Genomic DNA, 19,693 nt, shown 5'->3' on the forward strand with positions numbered 1-19,693 from the left:
TGCCCTCACCACCGTTGACACAGACTGGCCAATAATGTCCAGCAGGTCGCTCTGCAGTGAAGTCGATTGGAAGATGGTGGCATCATTGAAAAACATGTCATCAAAAGTAATGTCCGTAACGTCTAAAGAAGGTCGCCTAGTGAACCAGTGCTGCAGACATCGCTCAGCACCCGTTTGCCGAAATGTACTCTTGAATAAAGGCACTGTTGAACCCGTAGACGGTGGCGCAAGTGTTGAAGTCTTTGGTGTAGGTTGGCGAACCCGGAGTCAAGGCTGCTTGGCACGCAGATACACCTGCAGCAAGGCCAGCTTGGAGAGCGCTGGTCATGTAGCTGCACGGGCGAGTAAAAATACCGACAGAGTTGCACGCTGTGTAGCCAGTGCCCCGTGAGCAAGCATCGGCCTGGGCCGAGACAGAGTTGAAAATGGCCAAGTACCCGTTAAAGCAGCTGTTGCCATCGGGAAGTGCGTTCGAACAAAGACTGTTCAGGTAGGTAGCGATTGACGAGAACGCAACGAGCGTGTAGCACCCGGCGGCGCAGTTGGCATTTCCACAGGGCGTGACTTGGGACAGGAGCGACAGCTCCCAGTCGCAGACGGCTTTGGCGACGTAGCACTGCATGATGGCGTCCTGGGGTCCGTTGTTGATAGCCGGGTCGTTGAAGCAGTTGATAGCAGTCTGGGTGCACATGTTGTTGGCGTCTGCTGACGCGGTGCTGCAGTCGACGCAGTTGTTGGTCGACGCAGCGCAGCTCGCCTCGTACTGTGCGGCCAGCTGGTTGCAGTTCGAAGACCAGGTGTTACACCCGAGGTCGTTGGATGCTGCTCCCGAGGCTGCTTGGACCGACTCGCAGCGCGAGGTGGTGATCGCACACATGCCATTGAGCTCCTGCGAAAACTGGCCACAGGTGTAGATGCAGTTGTTGGGGAGATTGGAAGGCTGCACCTGTCGCTTGGCGGGTGATTGGCCCCAGAACTGGGTCGTCCGGGTCGGGGTCAACGTCGCCGAGGCGAGAGATGCCAACAGGAGGAGAGATGAAACGATGTGGCGCATTGTGTCGGCCCCAGTGGTGGTTGGCGAGTCGAGTACGGAGGGGCGGATATCTGCCCAGAGTTAACATCTTGAATCTAAGAAGCTAAAGGACTTACCTGTCGACTCTGGGGAGTGTGAATGGATGAGCAGACAACGACGAATCCACCTTATATGCTTGCACTGGGTGCGCAACCATACCACACGCTTCCGCCAGACCTTCTGCCACACAGTTCATCTGCTGCCGCTCACGACGACAACAAGCACTCGGTTCCCTTATCGGGTCTGATTGAGCGCCACGCTCGGCCACAGCGCCAGAGTGCACTTTGTTGGGGCGCCACGCCGCATCATTCGCCGGGCCGGTCTCCGCGGGCGGCGGCTTGCGAGTCACTCGGCACTGAAACGCGTCGTCTCAGCAGTCGCCGAGCCGGATTCAGCCCCGAGCGGAGGTCCTCCTTCCGCCTGCATAAGCCCCGAAGCCGACGGCGTCGGGGAATACCTCGGGGGTGGAGGATGGCAGCCGAGCTGTACTCCTCGAGGGGAGGTAACCCATAAACCCACGCAATCGTCCTCAGGCTCCATGCCTTCTGATGGGACATCGCCAGCGGTCGCAAGGTCCTTGCCACCCTGTAGCCCCTGTGATAACCAGGACTGGAAACGCGTGGTCTTTGGTTCGTGGCCTTTGGTTCGTGGCCGCCCCTTGCCATTCCGGCTGGTTGTTACCTCGCCCCAACGCGTCGACGGGCCTTCACTACATATACCTTGGTTGGGCTCTTTCTTTGCAAGGGCATAGCAGTCCGAGGAGAGGCATGAACGCCCACAAGTTCCTCAGCTTGTGCAACCTCTGGCCTCTTCTCAAGTGCTTTGCAGCACTGCCCCGGTGGGCGTTGCTCCCGCATCGGCCTTTGCTCTATATCTGGCTCCGAACCCCATCTGGTTCTGGTGACAGACTCTTGCGCGCATTCCAATGTCCCTGTCTCGGAACCCTTGTCGCCCTGGCGGACGATCGTGTGTACCTGTTCTTTCGCGTCGGTGGCGTACCTGAGAAAACCCACGGAATGCCAAGCGATCTGAACAGTGAGGCTGCATTGAAGGGTGGCAGGGGGCAGGTGGAGGGCGAGCTTGCTGTAGCCTACACAGCGGGCAGCGTGAGCTGCGGTGGCGATGCATCCCTTGATTCAAACGCAGACAGCGAGCAACGCGACCTCCACTCCTGGCTCGGGAGCTCGAGCAGGCCTCGTCGTTGCGTAGGGAAGAGGGACTCGCCCTCCATGCTCTCCTCGTCGCGCTAAGCTCGACAGCGCCCCGTGAGCCTCAGTCGCCGCATGAATGAATTGTCGGCTTTCCCGTGTCTTCTGGGAGCGGCACCGTTGTGTCCCACTGCGCGATTTGCGAGATGAATTGAGCATGCCGCGCAGATCGCTGTATTTCAGAACGACCCACTCTCATGTTCTTTGCGTCGAGGTAAAGAGTACTCAGCCGCCGACTTTGTAAGCAACAGCATTGCAGGTCATTGACAAGTGCGTAAGTAGTTGCTGCCCAGGAAACTGCGTCCCCGACTACGTTGCCCCAGCTCGATCGTCACCGGCAGCAATCTTATCCAGGTGTATCGGCGCCACAGGGTGCTGGAATCCTGCCATGCTTCGCACAAGGAGCGCTGCGCGACTCAGCCTCATCTAAGGGTCTCGCTGGCTTGGCAGCCACCGTGAGGCCAGTGTTGGGGTGTTATCAATGTGCATTACACATGCCTTTAGTGCTGGTGGTGAGTTCGAGGCCGGCTGGCTACGGTAAGAACGGTGAGAAGGCCCCAGGAAATGCCGCACGGCAGGAGCATCAGGTAGCTTGAAAGGTCGGCGCTTGTTGGTCGCAGTCAGGTATGATGACTCAAGTGCGAGGGATATCTCTCATTGTTCTACTCGCACAGTAAGGGTTCAATGTGAGCGATTGGTTCGCTCCATCATGGTCGGCGCCTCATCAGGCAGGCACCGATGAAAGCAGTCGCGCGGGTTGTTTGTTAAACCAATCGCCCAGTGGTCTGCGGTGATTGTTGCAAGCCTCCTGACCTTCTGAAAGTCACTAGCCCGAGCGGGTGAGCCGGACCAAGCCTCTCCCATTGTGGTCGGCGACTGTCGCAAACACACCCGAGCCACGTTCTTGAGAGGCGACTCCTCTAACCTCTATCAGCCGACACCCTGCCGCTAACACAAAACTGGATACTCAATCCTGTGGCCCAAAGTCCACCACCCGCAAGCCATCTAACCCGGTCAGCGTTATCCACACCAGCATAACTTACATGGAGGCTGCGGTGCATTGCGGACCTCGCGATATTCGGCACAGTCCGCCTCGCTCCACCACGCCTGCCACGGCGCCATCATTGCGTTGTGTCGGGCCGCCGCCGAGTCCGGGTTGAAGCGACCGTGCGCCCGAGCCGTGCGATACTCGGCTTCTTGGACCCCGTTGAGCGGCACCGTCTGGTAGATTGCGTCGTGGGACATGGTAGTGTCCACCGGCTCTGCTATTAACGTCAGGGGAACGGGCGGCGGATCATCAGACACCGGGAGGAGGACCTTCTCGATGTCGAGGACGACCATGACGCCTTCCTGAGGAAGTTAGGTCGTTTCGACAGCTGACTTACCAAAGCCAGGGTTAACCGTGTACCGCACGACGTGCACGTGTGTCGAGGGGCTCCATCTTGGGCTCCATACCCGATGATGATAGAGTTCTGCCCAACGACAGCTGATCGCACCCACGAGTGCTCCAAGGAGGCGTCATAGAAGACGCTCTGGTAATCTTTGATAATCTGCAGCGCCAGACAGTCGTAGACGATGACCATGTCGTTACCCGCGATGATTGTTCTGAGAGGGATAAGCGCTGATCGCCTAACAGCAGACCCACTCGGCAGGAAGGGTTGTGAAGTTTGTCCAGACTTCTTCGTTGGACATTGGCGCACATGACCTATGGTAGGCTCTAGGGGATTCGAAATCGTCACCAGGCATAGAGCCGAGCATGTCGCCCCTGATGGTCATTGCATTGCCGGTCGGAAACCGAGGCGGACAATACTTGCTGGCGGTTGCGATTTCCTGGATGGCACTCTGTAGGTCGTACGCCACGGCTGCTGGGAACATATCCTTGTTCTGGGACGGGATACACATTAGGAAATCCGACGTCATGCGGTTGTACACCTGAACGAGATCGGAGCTGCGAAAGATGAAGAACTTGTCAAGTGTAATCTCCTGGTGGCTGTCAGCATATGCACGTCGGGTGTGCCGTACCGGCATATGGTGTGTCCCGTGGTCATACGTGTCCGGCACAGCAAGAAGATCTTCAATCGGCTTTGCAAAGGTAATGTTGTGGGGCTGGGGGCGATCGATTGTCCGCCCATCAGTACGGGCCAGTTCTGTTATGTGGATTTCCTGTTCATCGAACAACTGATGGGCCAACAGAAGACGGAGCGTGCTGTCCTCACGTTCAACCTTGATGGTGAACGGCATCATTTCTGGTATCAAGTGCAGCTGGAAGAAGTGTGCCACCACTTTAAAGCCAGGGACCAGGGGCAGATCAGAGGTTGAAACGCCAAACTTGGCTGCAAGGTCGTCTGGCAGCAAGACGTGGATCTTCTGGTATTGCGATTCGGGAAAGAGCCCGCCACCGTAGCGCTGATCACTCAGATGGGTCCAGATGATAATCGGGCCGATAGTCTGTTCTTGAATAATCCAAACCATGTCGCCTTCGGCCACCAGCACAGCGGGAAACTTGAGTTCAAACGTGTAGCGGTCCAGGAAGTAGAGATGACGGACAGGGTCGGGTTGCCGATAGCGACGCTCCGGATTAAAGGGGACGTAACTGATCCTCTGCACTAGCAACGTATCTTCAAATACGTCGATGTGGCAGCCGCCAAACTTCCACGGTAGCGGGGGTACGTGGAAAATGGTCGGTGACCAGCGAAGAACGGTGTCAGACCTTGCCCATCGACGTTCCTGCCGGACGAGGGTGTTCGCTGCGGGGTCAGCCTTGACCAAGGACAATGGCTTACAGAGGGCACCCCAATCCGTGACCCGATTCTTCGAACCAGTAATCACACTCCGCTTCTTCACCGGGCAAGTGTTGTCGTATTCAACGAAGAATGGCTTGCAGAGTTGAAAGTTCCGAATGACCTCGCGCCATTGACGCGACACGTTGTAGCCGGCGACGACGTCTCGTGGGTCGAGGTACGAGAGGATTTCGAGAAGAATGTCGTCTGGGAGGACAAGTGGCGTTGTCGTGGTCATTGTAGATGTTACTACTTTGCCAGAAGGATTGGATGTCTCGAGGGAGAGAGCGAGAGATGATTGCGGAAGTGAGAGCGAGATGAGGACGACGACATCGCGTCAGCCAGCCAAGCTCCCCCTGCAAACGACGCGTGGTGGAGGCGGGTCCCCGCACGGCATCCCCATCCTTGGCATCCGTGTGTCCTTCTCATTATGAGTCTGATGCCTCGCGGAAACTGCGCTATCAAGTGGAATACTTGTCGCAAGTGTCAGTCGGTCAATGTGATGCTCGAGTGCCAAGTGGTGTTAACCCAGTCGGTGGACTGCCGAGCTGCTTCGGCTGCCTCTCCCCCCAACTCGAAGCCTCCACCGCCCACCGATAACAGGCGGCCACGCAGCACGGGGACGAATGCAGCCTCCTACAGTAGGTCAGCACGTGCACTCCGAGTTTGGCCGGATAACTGCACCATTTGCATGCCAAGGACAGCACGCAGAGCACCGTCGCCGCTGTTGCGGTGCATTACCAAGAGCCAAGCCGCGCGCGGAGTATGACGTCGGGAGTCGCACGCGCGGAGCCGGCATCGACTCAAAACACCAACAAGTTACTTTAGTTTGCGCGGCTGATGATCTCCAGGCCTAGTTCATCAACAGGCAGTATTCCATGGGAAAGGACCGCAAAGACCACAAGTCAAGCATCGGGAAAGGCATCAAAGCCAACCGGCAACCAGCCGACGAGCCCGCTCCCCCATCGTACGGTGCCAGCACCGAGGCCAAGGTGTTCGCCACTTCCTCGCCCTTGGCCTTCACGCCGACGCACAACCCGCCTCCCTTCTCCCAGCCGATGTCTGCCTCCTCGTCACGCGCAGAGCTGCCGCCCAAGCCAACGCCCGAGCTGTACCCGCACGCTACGCCAAGCTGGTTCCGTCGAAAGTTCCGCGGTGAGGTCGTCGCCGATCTTCATGCCATGGCTACGCTCGTCAAAGAGGGCCACGCCCCGGACGAAGTCGGCCGGATGCTCCGCCTCAACGACAACGACGAGGACCGCGCACGCGCCGCCCTAGTCCACAACCGGCACCTGCGGTGGGGGTTCAAGTTTCAACCCGTCCACTGCCAGCTGTGCGCTATTGCCAGCCAGTCCGGCGAGAGGGAGCGGCATAGTCAGCCCTTGTAGTAGATGTGCGACATGCCCGTCGCAACTCGTCGCCAAGGCGCGTGCGTGACCGCGAGGCACAGACAAACAACAGTGCCAAGACTCACCAGCGGCTCCGATGTCTTCAACCTGGCGTGTCACATGTAGCTATATATGCATCTCGGGTGGCAAATGATTCGCCACCCATATCGATCACAATCATAATCAGCAACATGTCTATGATCCAACGGAACGGCCGCGGCAGCCTGGCTGTGCCGGCAACAACAACCCCTTCAGCGGGCGGGCCTCGACGAGCCTCTGCCCCCTCTGCTCCCATCGACCCCGCGAGCCTTGCTGCACATGCAAAAGCAGGATGGTACCGCCGAACGGTGCACAAGGAGGCCGACGCCGACCTTGACCTCCTGACACTGTTTGTGAGCGAGGGGCACGACCCGTCCGACGCGGGGCGCATGCTCCGGCTCAACGAGAACGACGAGCACCTCTCCCGCCTAGCACTGGAGCACGTGGCTCACGTCAAGAAGGGAGACAAGTTCAAGCCCTTGTATTGCCCCGTGTGTGACGGGCGCGAGGTCGAGGCCGCTGCGTGAGTCGACATCCGGTGGACCACGGGGAGAGCACTGACAACCCGCGCAGGATTCGAGCCAAGGCCGCGCGCGTCGTCCATGGCGGCAATTCCGCTGCGCCGATGGCTGCAGTCGCTGGAGTTGCAGTTGTTGGGATCGGCCTGTAGCTAGGATGCAATGTACTCATATGCAACCATGTCGGGGATGATATCTGTAGGATCCGCAGCCATGAGCCAAGGAAGGACGAGGGGGGGGCGGAGATGGCTCCTGGCCTCCGCCCTCAATTACGAACAGGAAAAAGCATTTGGCAGAAGTCATTTGGGAGACAGGCGTCCATGTCCATCAATGACGTCCAGACCGAAAAACCACACCGCCACGGCAACACCGCCATTGCCAAGACTGCAAAGTAACCGACAGCCTCAACCAGCATAAATAGCGACCTCTGTGTCGTCCGAGCAGCCACATCAGCAACAACAACAACACCAGTCACAACACAACAATGACACCCAACAGCACAACACTCTCCCCCACGTCCTCGCGCACGCAGCTCATGTCGGAGCAGCTCGAGACGTACGCCCAGCCCAGCTGGTACGGGCGCCACATGTGCGGCGAGATCCCAGCCGACATTGAGCACCTCGCCACGCTCGTCGACGAGGGCCACCAGCCCGTCGACGCTGCCCTTATGCTTCGCTACAACTCCAACGACCTCAAACTCGCCCGCCAGGCGCTCCAGCACGTCGAGCACGAGAAGCTCGGACAGAAGTTCCAGCCCTCGTGGTGCTCGGTCTGTGGTGTGCGCGAGAAGGAGGCCACATTGTGAGTCGGCGTCGACTCAAGTCGTGAGCCCCGCTAACTGAGCCTCAGAGCCACCTCTGCCTACGGTACCATTCTCCGCGGCGGCGGTGTGGCGGCTGGCGTCTCGTCGCTCGTCGTGTCCGCTTCGGCATACTAGATTAGTGCTCCGCATGTTCCCAGCACCTAGAGATATTGTACATGTTCCGATTATAGATGCGCTGTATGTACCGTCTACCTGCTGCTTGCTGTATCGTCTACTTCTTGCTGCCGATCTTGTGGCGCGGGACCATCATCCAAAGGAGGATGTAGGCGCCGATCATGCTCACGCCGATGGGCTGAAGCGTCCAGATGCCGAAGCGGTCCGACACGGCACCAGTGATGAACGGCACCGCGGCGGCACCTGCACCGCCCATGCTGCCCATCATGCCCATGACGCCTCCGCGGATGTCGTCGTCAAGGATCTCGGACAGCTTGATGAGCGCCACGGGGTACACTGGCCCCATGAAGAAGCCGACAAACGCAAAGCAGATCGAGTTGCCGACCACCGACTTGGTGTACCAGATGATAAACTCGAGGGCAATGGCAATAAGGGAGCTGGGGCGTCAGCACGACAATGTAGGTGGGGTCACTGATCACGCCGCGGCTCACTAGAAGTAGATGGAGAACTGGTAGCCGACCTTGTTGGTGAACGGGATGAGGACGACACGGCCGACAGTCATGCCGCCCCAGAAGCCGGTGACAGCAAAGCCGGCATTGGCGTTTGCACCACGCTCGCGCACGAGGTACGTGGTAAGCCATCCAGAGATGGAGACCTCGACGCCAATCTGAAAATATCAGCACTAGCTCCACACCCCCACACTCACGTAAACAAAGGACCATGCCATGAGGGCATACACGGTCGGGGTTGTCAACATGCGCTTCATCTTCTCGCCCGAGGTAACCTTGGCCTTGGGCGCGGTCTCAGCGTCACCAGTGCCAGTAGCAGCAACAACAGCATCGCCAGCCAGACCCGCCTCGCCGACGGTGCCGGTCTGCGCAAGGCGGATCGCCCTGTCGTGGTTTGACTCCTCAGGCACGTCCTCCTTCTTCTCGACGACGGGCAGCTCGACCACCTCCTCCTTCCTGCCCTCGATGGCGGCAATGTCGAGCTTGCCGACGAGCTGCTCCTCGGTGCGCCTGTCGAACGCGAGGAGCATGAGCACCATGGCGATCAGTCCGATGCCCATGGCGACAAAGTAGTAGCGGTACACGTCCTTGACGTGGGCGGCGAACGGGGTGGAGATGAACGGTGAGACCATGCCGCCGAGGCCGAAACACGCCTGCACAAACGACATCTTGGTGTGTGCGTGCGGCAACCGAGTGGTGAGGTTGTTGACCTGCGCGTCCTGCACTGCGAGACCGAAGCCGTTGAACACGAAAGCGGTGAGGAAGAGGCCGTACGGGCCGCCGGTACCCATGAGCAGGTACGCGATCGACTGGGAGAGGGCGCCGAGGGGGCAGATCTGCAAGAGTTAGTGGCCGGCCAAACACGCCCCCCCCCCCCCCCCCCCGCCACTCACGAGTCCAAAGCCAATCCTGTCCGTGATCCAGATGTTACTCAGGCCGCCGATCATTGCGCCGACAAACATGGTCGTGTAGACGAGCGACATGACGAGGTAGTTGATCTGCGTGTGAGTCGGGGGCGTCAAAGCGGCGGGCTTACGTGGTAGTACTCTTGCAGGCGGGGGATGAGCGGGCCGGTGGACCCCTCGTTCCAGCCACACAACAGCATGGAGAGCATGAGTGCGCCACTGCACTGTTAGCCTTGGTCTGGCGCACGGGGTTCTCACTAGATGGCATGCTGGCGCATCTTGCTCGGCGCCGGCATATCCCGCCGCAGCCGCTCAAAGATGTAGCTGGTATGGTGGGTGTGGTCTACCGCCTGCTGCGTCGCCTGGCTCTCGGTGTCGGCCACAGCGAGGTTCTGCTCGTCCTTGACGCTGGTGGCATCGGCGTGTGGGGCGTCGCCCGCCGCGGGCAGCGGGGCCACTTGCGACGACATGGCTAGTACTGGGAATGTGGAGACGACAACATGGTCGGGATCCCGCTCTTTTGAGGATAAACTGCTGTTGCCTCGCAAACCGACCGACATGCACCTGTCGGCTGGTAAGTCGGCAGGATGGCACGGCATGCGGGGCATGAGCGGGGATTCGGTGCGGGTCGGTGTGGGTCCGAGGTTAGCTTTTTCGCCGGTTTCTAATGCGACCTTGCTCGACTCGTTCCGCAACTATTAGGATGCTCAGGCTTTTCTAATGCCCGTAAAAATATCGGGCTGGACCGACAAAGGCTTGGCATCGGCGCAACAAGGTGATTTAGCGAGGTTTCGCCTGGTGGAGCGCCACGCGTGGGTCGCTCGGTCTCGCTCGGGCAACCTCCACGGCTGTACCTCTGCGGGGCCGAGACACCGGTGCACAAGCGCGCCCGACTGTTTGCGACAACGCCGTTTGCTCCTTGCCGATATTGTAAGCAGACAACGGGGCTCGCTCCTCGGCCCGACCCCCTCCGTTGCGTCGCGGCCCCGTACACCTCCACGGGGTTGACGGGTGTGCTCACCCGGGAAGCCTGGCGCGTGACTCGCATGCACCGTAGAGCTGCCGACTGGCCGAAGTCGTGCCGACGGCCGCCGGGTGGCTCGGTGCTGCTCCGTGCTGCCACTCTGCCAACGACTCCTCTCTCCGTTTCATGAGTCGTCGCAGCGACGCCGGCATCGAAAGGCCGGGACGGATGCTTAAGCCGTGGCCGATCGTACTGAACGAGTCGGCGTCACGGATATGGGCCGGTGCGATAAACCGGCATGACGAGCGGCGTGGCGTTGTGGCTGCACCAAAGCGCGGCTTCACGCCCGCGCGACGCCGTTTGGAGTGACTGCGGCAGTACTGCGGCCGGACACAGCGCTTCTGGAGAGAGGCTGCTCCGATATGAGGCCCCTCCAAGATAGGCCGATTTATTCCAGGACGACCCGGAAGGATGTGGTAGATGTTAATCTCATTCATGCTGAGCGAGTGGGCTAGGGTTGGTTCTATGTGGTGACTAGGGAATTAAGTGATACATTTAGTGGTAGGGGTTGGTTGGAAGCTACATGGACCAGCTTAAGCAACCTCCTTCATAGGCGCCTGCTGCCTCTTCTTCTTGCCACCGCCGCAGCAGCACTCGAAGAGGACGATGAACTGGGCGAGGAAGAGGAGGATGGTGGCGGCGAGGACAAGCCAGATTGACACGGCGAGGTTGGCCGACGCGCCACCCTGGGCGTGGCTGTTGATGTGGCGGCGGACGTAGAGGAAGACGGCAAAGTCGACAGCCATGCAGATGAGGGAGAGGATGAAGGCCACAAAGGTGATGAGCGACGAGCAGATGAGGCCGAAGCGGTCGGAGAAGAAGGCGATCAGGAAGCCAATGAAAGACACGCCACACGCGATGGGGTGGAGGATGAATGCGCGAGTGGCATTCGACATGCCGTCGGAGAAGTCAAAGCCGGCCACGACTGCATTGAGGTTGTATCCCACGCTGCGCGACGTGCACTGGTTGGCCAAGCCGGAACCAGTGCGGCATGCACCGAAGACGCCGAAGCGGACAACGGTGCCCGCAGTGTGGTAGTTGAGGAAACCAAGCTTGGCGACCGTGGGTGGCGAGACTGGGCGTGGCGTTAGTGGCGCCATTATGAACACCAGTGCATTTACTCACTCGAAGCCACCAGGAGGAGGACGGTCGCGGCGAAAAGGACAAACGAGCCGATGGTGAAGCCGAGCATTGTGGATTTGGGTTAGGTTTGGCGAGGTGACATCCCCTCCCCGCGCCACCTCTTTCTTATATGTACGAGCCATGCTCGCTGCGCTCCTCTTGCATGCCACCCATCATGGGCTGTTCGTCAAAGGTGTGCACCGCCAAGACGGCTGCGCCGTGCTGGGCGTTGGAGCCAGCGCCGGGATTCCAGCATGATGTCATCCGCCACCCAAGCCAGTGGCACTCCACCGCGCGGCGGCGCGCGGCGCGCGGCATCGACTCCACCACCAACAACCCCTATGATGTAGTTTGGCCGTGGCGCAGCGTGCATGCTTGACGCGCAGCAGCGAAGTGGTAGCGGCGGCGGTTGAGGGGTTCACGGCCAGGACGGCACGCTTGCCCACCATCGGGCGTCGGGTTTGGGCACGATGGAGGATTTCCGCTGGTGCGTGCTCCACCCGCCGCCGAGCAGGTCTTGGCTGCGGTTGTCTGGGGCCAGGAGCCGCAGTTCTGGCTCATGCGGTGTGCCGCGCCGCAACTTTATGACGACAGTGCTGAGATCTGGACCGTTGTGCATGACGTCGTGAGCTTGGCCGCAGTGGTGGCGACGAGGTAGGACGCCCGTCACGAGGCCGGAGAAGACGGATCTTGGCACTGTTGATTGGCGTCTAGATTAAGCGCGTCACTCGCCTCTGTAAGTACTTCAATGACAGCAAATGACTCGGGAACGCCCTCCGACGAAGACCGTGGAGCGACATGCTTCTTCGACGCGATCTAGCATGAGTGACGGCTGATGTTGGACGCCGACGAAGTCCGAAGTCCAGTGCGGCAGACAAGACTCCGGGAAGCATCGGCGGCGAGGAGGCCGTCACCTCCAGACGGGGGTGCCTCTGCTTACCCAGTTCTATTCAGCTGCAGTCTACAGTTATAACCTATGCACTCTGCAACGTGGTTGACTCAGCCCTGCTCGCTCCGCCCGTCCACCACGATTCCAGATACACTACAGGGCCTGCAGGGTGGAAGGGGGGCATTGTTTGGAATGTCCGCCATGTGGCCTCCCTTGTAGCCTTTGTAGCCTTTGCAGCCTTGACGACCAAGGCCCAAACATGCACCCCGTGTCTCTCTGCTCCTCCGCCCTCCGCCATGCCCGTCGCTATATCTTGCCCCGTCCACGCTGTATCTTTCTCACCCCGCGCACCCCGTGACTCAACTAACCGCGCCCGCACCGCAGGCAGCCAGTCCCCAAGCCCGCTGGTGCTGCGCCTGACTCGGAGGCCACTGCATGACGTCAAGGGTGCTGCAACCCCTTCTGCCCCGATACTCACCGTGCCTCCCACCCTGGCCTTTGACCTTGCCAGAAGTCCTCGGCGTACATCTGCCGCACGCATCCTCCTCTTGCTTTGAGGCCCTAGTGCCCCCCCCCCCCCCCCCCTTGGGCCGGCTGCCTGCCCACGTCGCACACTGCGACGAAACGCACGTTGACAGCCTCAGCTTTCACATATCTCGCTGACTTCCTGCCTGTTGCTGCCGAGGCTGGGCGGGCTATTCGTGCTTCTGCCCAGCCAGTGGGCCGATAAGTAACTCGTGCACTTCCTGTGCCATGTTCCACTCTACTCTTACTCATCATGACCACTGGCGATGGCGCAAGTTATAGCGACAAGGTGTCGCACGGGTCGCATGACCATCACAAGCTCGAGGCGGGGGACGCCGGCGTCACCCCGCATCTCGGCCCCGGCCCGCCCAGCATCATGACCGACGACGAGGCAACGCTCTTCGCCTCTCCGCTTCCAATCACGGGCGAGCGCAAGACGACAACACGCAAGGAGCTCTGGGTGAGTGCTGGGCTTGACGTGCGCTGACACATGCCAGTCGTGGTACCTCTACTATGTCGGCAACTCTGGCCTCGGGCCGTTCAACTTTGCCATCAGCGCGTGGCAGAACCTGCTGTACCAGGCGGGCTGGGACCCGGCGTCGGCGCGCGGCACGGTCCCCTGCGGCACGGGCACGGGGTGCGTGCTCGAGGCGTACGGACACGTGCGGGACATCAACTCGATCGTGTATATCACCAACGGGCTGTCGTTTGCGTTCCAGGCCGTCCTGTTCCTTATCATCGGCAGCTTTGCAGACTATGGCACGTGGCGCCCGCATATCACGACGGCATTCACTGTCCTCGCATGGGGCGTGAGCTTTGGCTGGCTCGGTGTCATGACACCAAACAAGTGGAAGGCCGGAACGGCCCTCTACATCCTCGGCCTGATCGGGTACCAGGGCGCGCTGACCTTTTGGACCGCTGCATTCCCGGGGCTTGCGCGCGATCTGCCAGAGATGCAAGAGAGCGAGCACGAGCTCGCCGCCGGGCAGATCAGCCAGGAGATGTTTGAGAAGCGCGATATGCTGGAGCGCAACCGGCTAGCCAACGTATCGTTCTTTGTCTGCTCGGTCGGTGAGCTCGTGGTCCTCGCCATCCTGGCCGGCATCCTTGTCGCCATCATCACCGACGCGCCTGATAGCAACACCAAGGCGCTGAGCTATGTCTGCGCGTACAGTGCCGGCGTGTGGAGTGAGTGCGGTGCACTCGACGCCACTGACCCCAGTCCTCTGTGCCATCCCGTGGCTCCTCTTCGAACAGTACCGCCCCGGCAACAAGCTGCCTCCCAACACGACGTACGTGACGGCCGGTGTCAAGCAGATCTACCACGCCTTCCGCCTCTGTTTGCGCCTGAAGCAGACGTTCATCTACCTCGCCGCGTACTTTATGCTCGGCGACTGCCTCAACACGCTGGTGACGGTCATTGCGACGCTGCAGAACGAAGTCGTGTCATACGACACGAAGATGCTCAACTAGTGGGTCTCCTACCCAATGTTGCTGTACTCACACCCCCAGCCTCCTCATCGACGGCATCGGCGCCCAGGCCATCGGTATCGGAGTCTTCTGGCTCATCCAGAAGAAGTTTGTCATCCGCACCAAGACGATGCTGCTCGTCAACGCCCTCTTCATCAACCTCCTCGCCGTGTGGGGCTGTATCGGCATCACGCAAAAGGGTTTCGGCTTCCACAACACCTGGGAGTTTTGGTTCTACCAGGCCTACTATGGCGTGTTCGTCTGCCCATGGTACGCAATCTCGCAGGCCATGATCTCCGAGGTCGTCCCGCGCGGCAAGGAGGTAAGCTCCACACTCGTACTCCGCTTACACCAGTTCCTCTTCTTCGCGCTCTTCTCCATCATCGGCAAGACGTCGTCCTTCATCGGTCCGTTTGTGTCGAGCGCGATCCAAGACCGATCAGGCAACGGCAACATGCCATTCACGTTCCTGCTCGCTCTCGGCGTGGTCTCCACCGCCATCCTCGTCTGCGTCGACGTCAAGAAGTCGCACAAGGAGTGCAGGCAGTACCTCGACGACGAGGCCAAGCGGATCTACAAGCTCGGCAATCCGTCCAGCAGCTCGGGCGAGGTTGAGGCTGTGGTGGTTGAGTCAAAGGGCAAGCTGTAGAGGCGTGGCAGCGGCCTGATGTTATCCCCGCAGCGGCACTGGTTGCCGCTGCGTGTCGCCTCCCGGATTGTCAGACTGACCGAGGCGGCGAGTTGACACTCACCATCACGACGTTCATCAAGGCGGTTAAGAAGAACACCTACAAGTCGTCTGGGTCAGTCTCCTCCCTGACAAGTTGACTGTGTAGATGATTCGCTTGACCACCTTGGCGGATGCCGTCATGGGGATTGCAACGACGCGCGCAATTGCTAAACTTCTATTCATGCTGCGTCTGCCTACAACCTCGACCAGCCTCCCCTGCTCCTACGCTCCAGCCACCAGGCCACGCGCGGCTCGACGCTGTCGAGACACCGCTCGAGCCAGTCACGCGTCTCGGCGGGGTCGATGACCGTGTCGATCTCGGTCTTCTGCGCCATGTTGATTGCGCGACCACGGACGTAAAGCTCGTCCACAAACTTCTTCTCGAGCTCGGCGCGCTTCTTGGGGTCGGCGACGGCCGCGAGCTCCTTGCTGTAGCCGAGCTTGACTGCGCCTTCGATACCCATACCACCAAACTCGCCCGTAGGCCACGCCGCCGAGTGGAAGGGCACGAGCGTCGAGCCGCCGAGCAGCGCCTGCACACCGAGGCCGTACGCCTTGCGCACTGTCAGACCGAAGAAGCGGCCGCCAGAGTCGGTGAACGCGGCGCAGGCCGCAAAGAATGCCGGGAAGTCCTTCAGCCCGCCCTCCTTCTCGGCGGCGGTGCCGACCATGAAGCCGGGCGTGTCGCACAGCGTGATGACGTGAGCCGCGCGCGTCTTGGTCAGAATGTTGAGGAAGCGCGAACCCTTACGTGCGCTCGGCGCGTCGACGGCGCCACCGAGAGGCGAGAGGACGTTGGACGCGAGCACGCCGACCGCGACGCCCTTGACACGCACAAAGCCCGTGATGAGCGACTGGCCCCAGTGCTTGCCGACTTCCAAGAACGGCGTACCGTCGTCGCTGAGCAGGTCGAGCGCCGAGTGGATGTCGTACGCGCGCTTGCGGTCGATCGGGACCACGTGTCGGAACAGGCGCGTGTCGCGCGAGTACCACGCTGTCCGGCCTTCCTGCGGCGCGCGGAGCGGCGGCTGGAAGATGGCGATGAGCGTCTTGGCGAGGTCGGTTGCCTCGGCCTCGTCCTTGACGAGGATGTCGACGTTGCCGTTGGCCAGGTGCGTGGTCCGCACAGGGCCGACTTCCTCGGGCTTGAGGACGCCGAGACCGCCGCCCTCGATCATGGCCGGTCCACCCATGCCGATGGAAGTTCCAGGGTCGTCGGTGGCGATGATAAAGTCGGAGCAGCCCAGCAGCGCCGCGTTGCCGGCGAAGAGGTTACCGTTGGCGATGCCGACAATCGGGATACCGCGCGCGTTGACATGCGCGAGGAGGGTAAAGCTTGGCGTGTTGAGTCCGGCAACCTCGATGCCCGTGACGTCGACGTCACCCGGGCGGCCGCCGCCACCCTCGGCGTACAGCACGAGCGGGGCGGGGTTGTCCAGCACGCTCTTGAACATCCTGTCGAGCTTGAGGTGGTGGAAGTGGCCCTGCGTGCCCGCGAGCACCGCATAGTCGTAGATACACGCGGCGGTGCGCCAGCCATTGACCTTGCCCCAGCCGACGATGACGCCGTCGTTGCGCGTGGCAGCGAGGTTGGCCGGGCTGAGGCGGCTTGCCTGCGCCGCCTGCGCCAGGTCACCGTACTCTGTAAACGAGCCAAAGTCGACGAGGTGGTTGAGGTTCTCTCGTGCAGTACGGTACCCACGCGCACGCCGCCTGCCCGTGCCCTTCTGCCGCACGGCGTGGTCGTCGTCGTACTCTGCCCGCACCGACTCGAGCTCGACCAGCGTGGGCGGCTTGAAGTCGAGGTCGATGGCCTCTTCCTTGCCCGCGCCACCGTCGTCGTCGTTGGCATTCTCGTCGACCGTGATCAGCGCCAGGGCCGCGCCGTCGTCGAGGCTGTCGCCCTCGGACGCGACCGGCCTCACGACGGTACCGGACACCTCTGAGCGCACAGTGTGCTCCATTTTCATGCTCTCGAGGATGGCAACCGCGTCGCCCTTGCGCACTGCAGCGCCCTCCTTGAGCGTGAGGCTGACGAGCCGGCCGGGGAGATGCGTCTTGATGTACGCCTGGCCAGCGGCCGCAGGAGGCAGATCAGCCTCGCTCCATCCCGGCTCGACCGCGTCCTTGCCAGCTCCCTCGGCCGTAGCCTGCGCCGCCCACTGCTTCTCGAGCTCGACCATGCGCTTGTGCAGCGCGTCAAAGTTCTGCTCGACGAACCGTGTCGACACGCCGCGGTTGTGGATGACATTGTCCGACTCGGTCAGCGCGACCAGGAGGGCGCGGTTCGTGCCGACGCCGCCGATACGCACGTGCTCGAGCACGCGGCGGGCCTTGGCCACAGTCGAAGGGTAGTCGGCCGCGACGACGGTGATCTTGGCGAGCAGCGAGTCGAACGCCAGGCCCTGCTTGTACGCGCCAATCTCGCCCCCGAGGGGCGGGTGTGCCGCCGTGTCGAGTCTGACGCCGGGGCCGGAAGGTACAACAAAGGACGTCAGTGTGCCGGTTGTGCCGACAGCGTTGGCGTCAGGCAGGAAGCGCTCGGCGTTGACGCGGAGCTGCAGTGCCGCGTGGGGCGGCGTTGCAGGAATCGGGGGGAGCACAGCGTCGAGCGGCTCTCCAAGCGCGGTGCGGATCTGCGCTGCAGCCAGGTCGATGCCGCCGTACGCCTCCTCAGTGACCGTGTGCTCGACCTGGATGCGCGGGTTGCACTCCAGGAAGTAGAAGTAGCCCTTTGACTCGGGTGTCGGGGCGAGCACGAGGAACTCGAACGTCGCGAGCGACAGAAACTTGCCCTTGGCCGCGAGGGTGCGCGCGGCCTCGATGATGGCGGCACGGAAGGCCGGCTGGTTGACCAGCGACGGGGAGGGACACAGCTCGATGACCTTTTGGTGTCGCCGTTGGAGGCTGACGTTAGCCATCGCCCCCACTGCTACACACTCACCTGCACTCGCGCTCGCCGACGCCCCGCACGCCTCCCTTGCCGTCGCCGACGATCTGGACTTCAATATGCCTCGCGCCGACCAAGAACGGCTCGGCGAACACCTTGTCGCTGCCAAAGCTGGCCAGCGCCTCGCGCTTGCAGCTCTCGTAAGCCTCGGGAATGTCGGCATCCGTCTGCGCGATGCGGATACCGCGTCCGCCGCCACCCTCAAGCGCTTTCAGTAGCACCTTGGTCCCCTTCGGGAGGCCCTTTGCAAACGCCTGGATCTCGGCGAGGCTCGCGTTCGAGCTGGTCGACGGGAGGACCGGCACGCCGGCCTCGTCGGCAAACTTCTTGCTGGCGTACTTGTCGCCGTACAGTGCGAGCGTCTCTGGCCGGGGGCCGATCCACACCATGCCGGCGTTGGTGACGGCCTGCGCAAACTCGGGCGACTCGGACAGGAAGCCGTAGCCCGGCATGACGGCGTCGGCCTTGGCTTCTGTCGCGACGGCGATGAGGGCCGGGATGTCGAGGTACGCGCGTGCGCCGTCGCCCGGGATCAGCAGCCGCTGTGCCCGGTCCAAGTGGAGCAGGTGCGGTGCATGTGCCGTCTCATGCGCCGTGTAGATGCCCAGCGGGACATGGCCGAGCGCGAGGATGGACGCTTGGAGCCGGAGCGAGATCTCGCCGCGGTTCGCGACGAGGATGCGCAGCGGCCGGTCTGAGGGGGGTCAGTGCTGCTGCTCTCCTGGTGACTGGCCCACTTGGTATTGTCCTCGTCATGGCCGTTGTGGTGAATGAGACACTGCAGCTACACTGTGGTCTTATAAAGTTGGCCTGCGTTGGGGTTGCTGCTGCTGCTTTCCCGCTTAGCCGGTTACTTGACGGGGGCCGAACGCGCAGAGACGGCAGCAGCCGGCAGCGAGGGACTTGTTATCTGTTGAACGCGCTGCTGGGTTGACTGCGTCGTCTCTGCTCTTGCATTCTTCTTCTCGACCTACATGCCAGGTGCATGCGTATCACGGCTACTACTGATTATGAACGCTGATTGCAAGCATACCAGCTGTCGTTGGCTGGGAGTGAGCGAAGTGTAACCTCGCCGCGTTGTTTCGGCCAACTCCGACTCCATTCCACACACGCATCCCCACCAACAACTCGCCCGCTCTGGTCTCTTTGTCAACGTGCTGACCTCGCTGACAGCTGGCGCAAAACGATCTTCTAGTCGATGCAGACCATCACCGACGGCTTCGACGTCTTATCCCTCGGGATCGCATGATATACTCCGTGGAATCACTCACTGCGCCTCCTCGGAGCCCCCTTCCACGGATTCGCGGGCCACCCGACCTCGCGCCCTCCCTATCTCGGCGCAGGCGATGCTCGATACACACGAGGCCGAGAGACGGTTGACTTGACGCGACGATCGCGAGACGCGTACAGTCTAGCTGCGATAACTGCATCCACTCTACTATGTATTTGTACAACGCGAGCAAGCAAGCGATACTTTTTTCCCCGCCCCCGTCTCGTCTCATCAACACGGCACCGGCGCTCAGCGCACCATCGCACCGTCGTGTCGTCATTACCTGGTCGCGACAAGAACAAGCGCTTGTCGCAGACACAGGGCTCGTCGTACTGTCCTTTGGCGCAGCGTAGGTCG

General features: G+C 61.1%; 10 protein-coding genes across 10 annotated transcripts; 4 read left to right on the forward strand and 6 right to left on the reverse strand.

Moving 5' to 3' along the window:
• Window positions 1-163: 163 nt before the first annotated feature.
• Window positions 164-1,054, reverse strand: LOC62_07G009796 (uncharacterized protein; the record flags this gene model as incomplete). The annotated part of the gene is made up of 1 exon (XM_062776355.1): window positions 164-1,054. The coding sequence occupies one exon, from the start codon at window positions 1,052-1,054 to the stop codon at window positions 164-166; it is 891 nt and encodes a 296-aa protein (XP_062632339.1).
• A 2,246-nt stretch (window positions 1,055-3,300) lies between these two features.
• On the reverse strand, window positions 3,301-3,863 carry LOC62_07G009797 (uncharacterized protein; the record flags this gene model as incomplete). Its single annotated transcript, XM_062776356.1, has 2 exons — window positions 3,301-3,630; window positions 3,666-3,863. 2 exons carry the CDS (start codon window positions 3,861-3,863, stop codon window positions 3,301-3,303), a joined length of 528 nt encoding a protein of 175 aa, XP_062632340.1.
• Window positions 3,864-3,909: 46 nt separating this feature from the next.
• Window positions 3,910-5,298, reverse strand: LOC62_07G009798 (uncharacterized protein; the record flags this gene model as incomplete). Its single annotated transcript, XM_062776357.1, has 2 exons — window positions 3,910-5,027; window positions 5,064-5,298. 2 exons carry the CDS (start codon window positions 5,296-5,298, stop codon window positions 3,910-3,912), a joined length of 1,353 nt encoding a protein of 450 aa, XP_062632341.1.
• A 640-nt stretch (window positions 5,299-5,938) lies between these two features.
• Window positions 5,939-6,448, forward strand: LOC62_07G009799 (uncharacterized protein; the record flags this gene model as incomplete). Its single annotated transcript, XM_062776358.1, has 1 exon — window positions 5,939-6,448. The coding sequence occupies one exon, from the start codon at window positions 5,939-5,941 to the stop codon at window positions 6,446-6,448; it is 510 nt and encodes a 169-aa protein (XP_062632342.1).
• A 191-nt stretch (window positions 6,449-6,639) lies between these two features.
• Window positions 6,640-7,157, forward strand: LOC62_07G009800 (uncharacterized protein; the record flags this gene model as incomplete). Its single annotated transcript, XM_062776359.1, has 2 exons — window positions 6,640-7,010; window positions 7,061-7,157. The coding sequence occupies 2 exons, from the start codon at window positions 6,640-6,642 to the stop codon at window positions 7,155-7,157; spliced, it is 468 nt and encodes a 155-aa protein (XP_062632343.1).
• Window positions 7,158-7,467: 310 nt separating this feature from the next.
• On the forward strand, window positions 7,468-7,985 carry LOC62_07G009801 (uncharacterized protein). Its single transcript, XM_062776360.1, has 2 exons — window positions 7,468-7,806; window positions 7,855-7,985. Exons 1-2 carry the CDS (start codon window positions 7,490-7,492, stop codon window positions 7,940-7,942), a joined length of 405 nt encoding a protein of 134 aa, XP_062632344.1. The 5' UTR covers window positions 7,468-7,489; the 3' UTR covers window positions 7,943-7,985.
• On the reverse strand, window positions 7,966-9,916 carry BSC6_1 (Bypass of stop codon protein 6; the record flags this gene model as incomplete). Its single annotated transcript, XM_062776361.1, has 6 exons — window positions 7,966-8,379; window positions 8,434-8,609; window positions 8,649-9,287; window positions 9,345-9,449; window positions 9,488-9,575; window positions 9,615-9,916. 6 exons carry the CDS (start codon window positions 9,914-9,916, stop codon window positions 8,040-8,042), a joined length of 1,650 nt encoding a protein of 549 aa, XP_062632345.1. The 3' UTR covers window positions 7,966-8,039.
• An 899-nt stretch (window positions 9,917-10,815) lies between these two features.
• On the reverse strand, window positions 10,816-11,584 carry LOC62_07G009803 (uncharacterized protein). The gene is made up of 2 exons (XM_062776362.1): window positions 11,506-11,584; window positions 10,816-11,455 (listed from the first exon to the last, which is right to left on the reverse strand). Exons 1-2 carry the CDS (start codon window positions 11,570-11,572, stop codon window positions 10,914-10,916), a joined length of 609 nt encoding a protein of 202 aa, XP_062632346.1. The 5' UTR covers window positions 11,573-11,584; the 3' UTR covers window positions 10,816-10,913.
• Window positions 11,585-13,105: 1,521 nt separating this feature from the next.
• Window positions 13,106-15,134, forward strand: atg22-1_0 (Autophagy-related protein 22-1). Its single transcript, XM_062776363.1, has 5 exons — window positions 13,106-13,376; window positions 13,414-14,104; window positions 14,139-14,388; window positions 14,429-14,708; window positions 14,742-15,134. Exons 1-5 carry the CDS (start codon window positions 13,170-13,172, stop codon window positions 15,033-15,035), a joined length of 1,722 nt encoding a protein of 573 aa, XP_062632347.1. The 5' UTR covers window positions 13,106-13,169; the 3' UTR covers window positions 15,036-15,134.
• Window positions 15,135-15,277: 143 nt separating this feature from the next.
• On the reverse strand, window positions 15,278-18,822 carry pccA (Propionyl-CoA carboxylase, biotin carboxylase and biotin-carboxyl carrier subunit; the record flags this gene model as incomplete). The annotated part of the gene is made up of 3 exons (XM_062776364.1): window positions 15,278-18,023; window positions 18,061-18,760; window positions 18,804-18,822. The coding sequence occupies 3 exons, from the start codon at window positions 18,820-18,822 to the stop codon at window positions 15,311-15,313; spliced, it is 3,432 nt and encodes a 1,143-aa protein (XP_062632348.1). The 3' UTR covers window positions 15,278-15,310.
• Between the last annotated feature and the right edge of the window lie 871 nt (window positions 18,823-19,693).

The sequence above is a fragment of the Vanrija pseudolonga genome, chromosome 7 (assembly GCF_020906515.1).
Source record: "Vanrija pseudolonga chromosome 7, complete sequence".
Taxonomy (NCBI): domain Eukaryota; kingdom Fungi; phylum Basidiomycota; class Tremellomycetes; order Trichosporonales; family Trichosporonaceae; genus Vanrija; species Vanrija pseudolonga.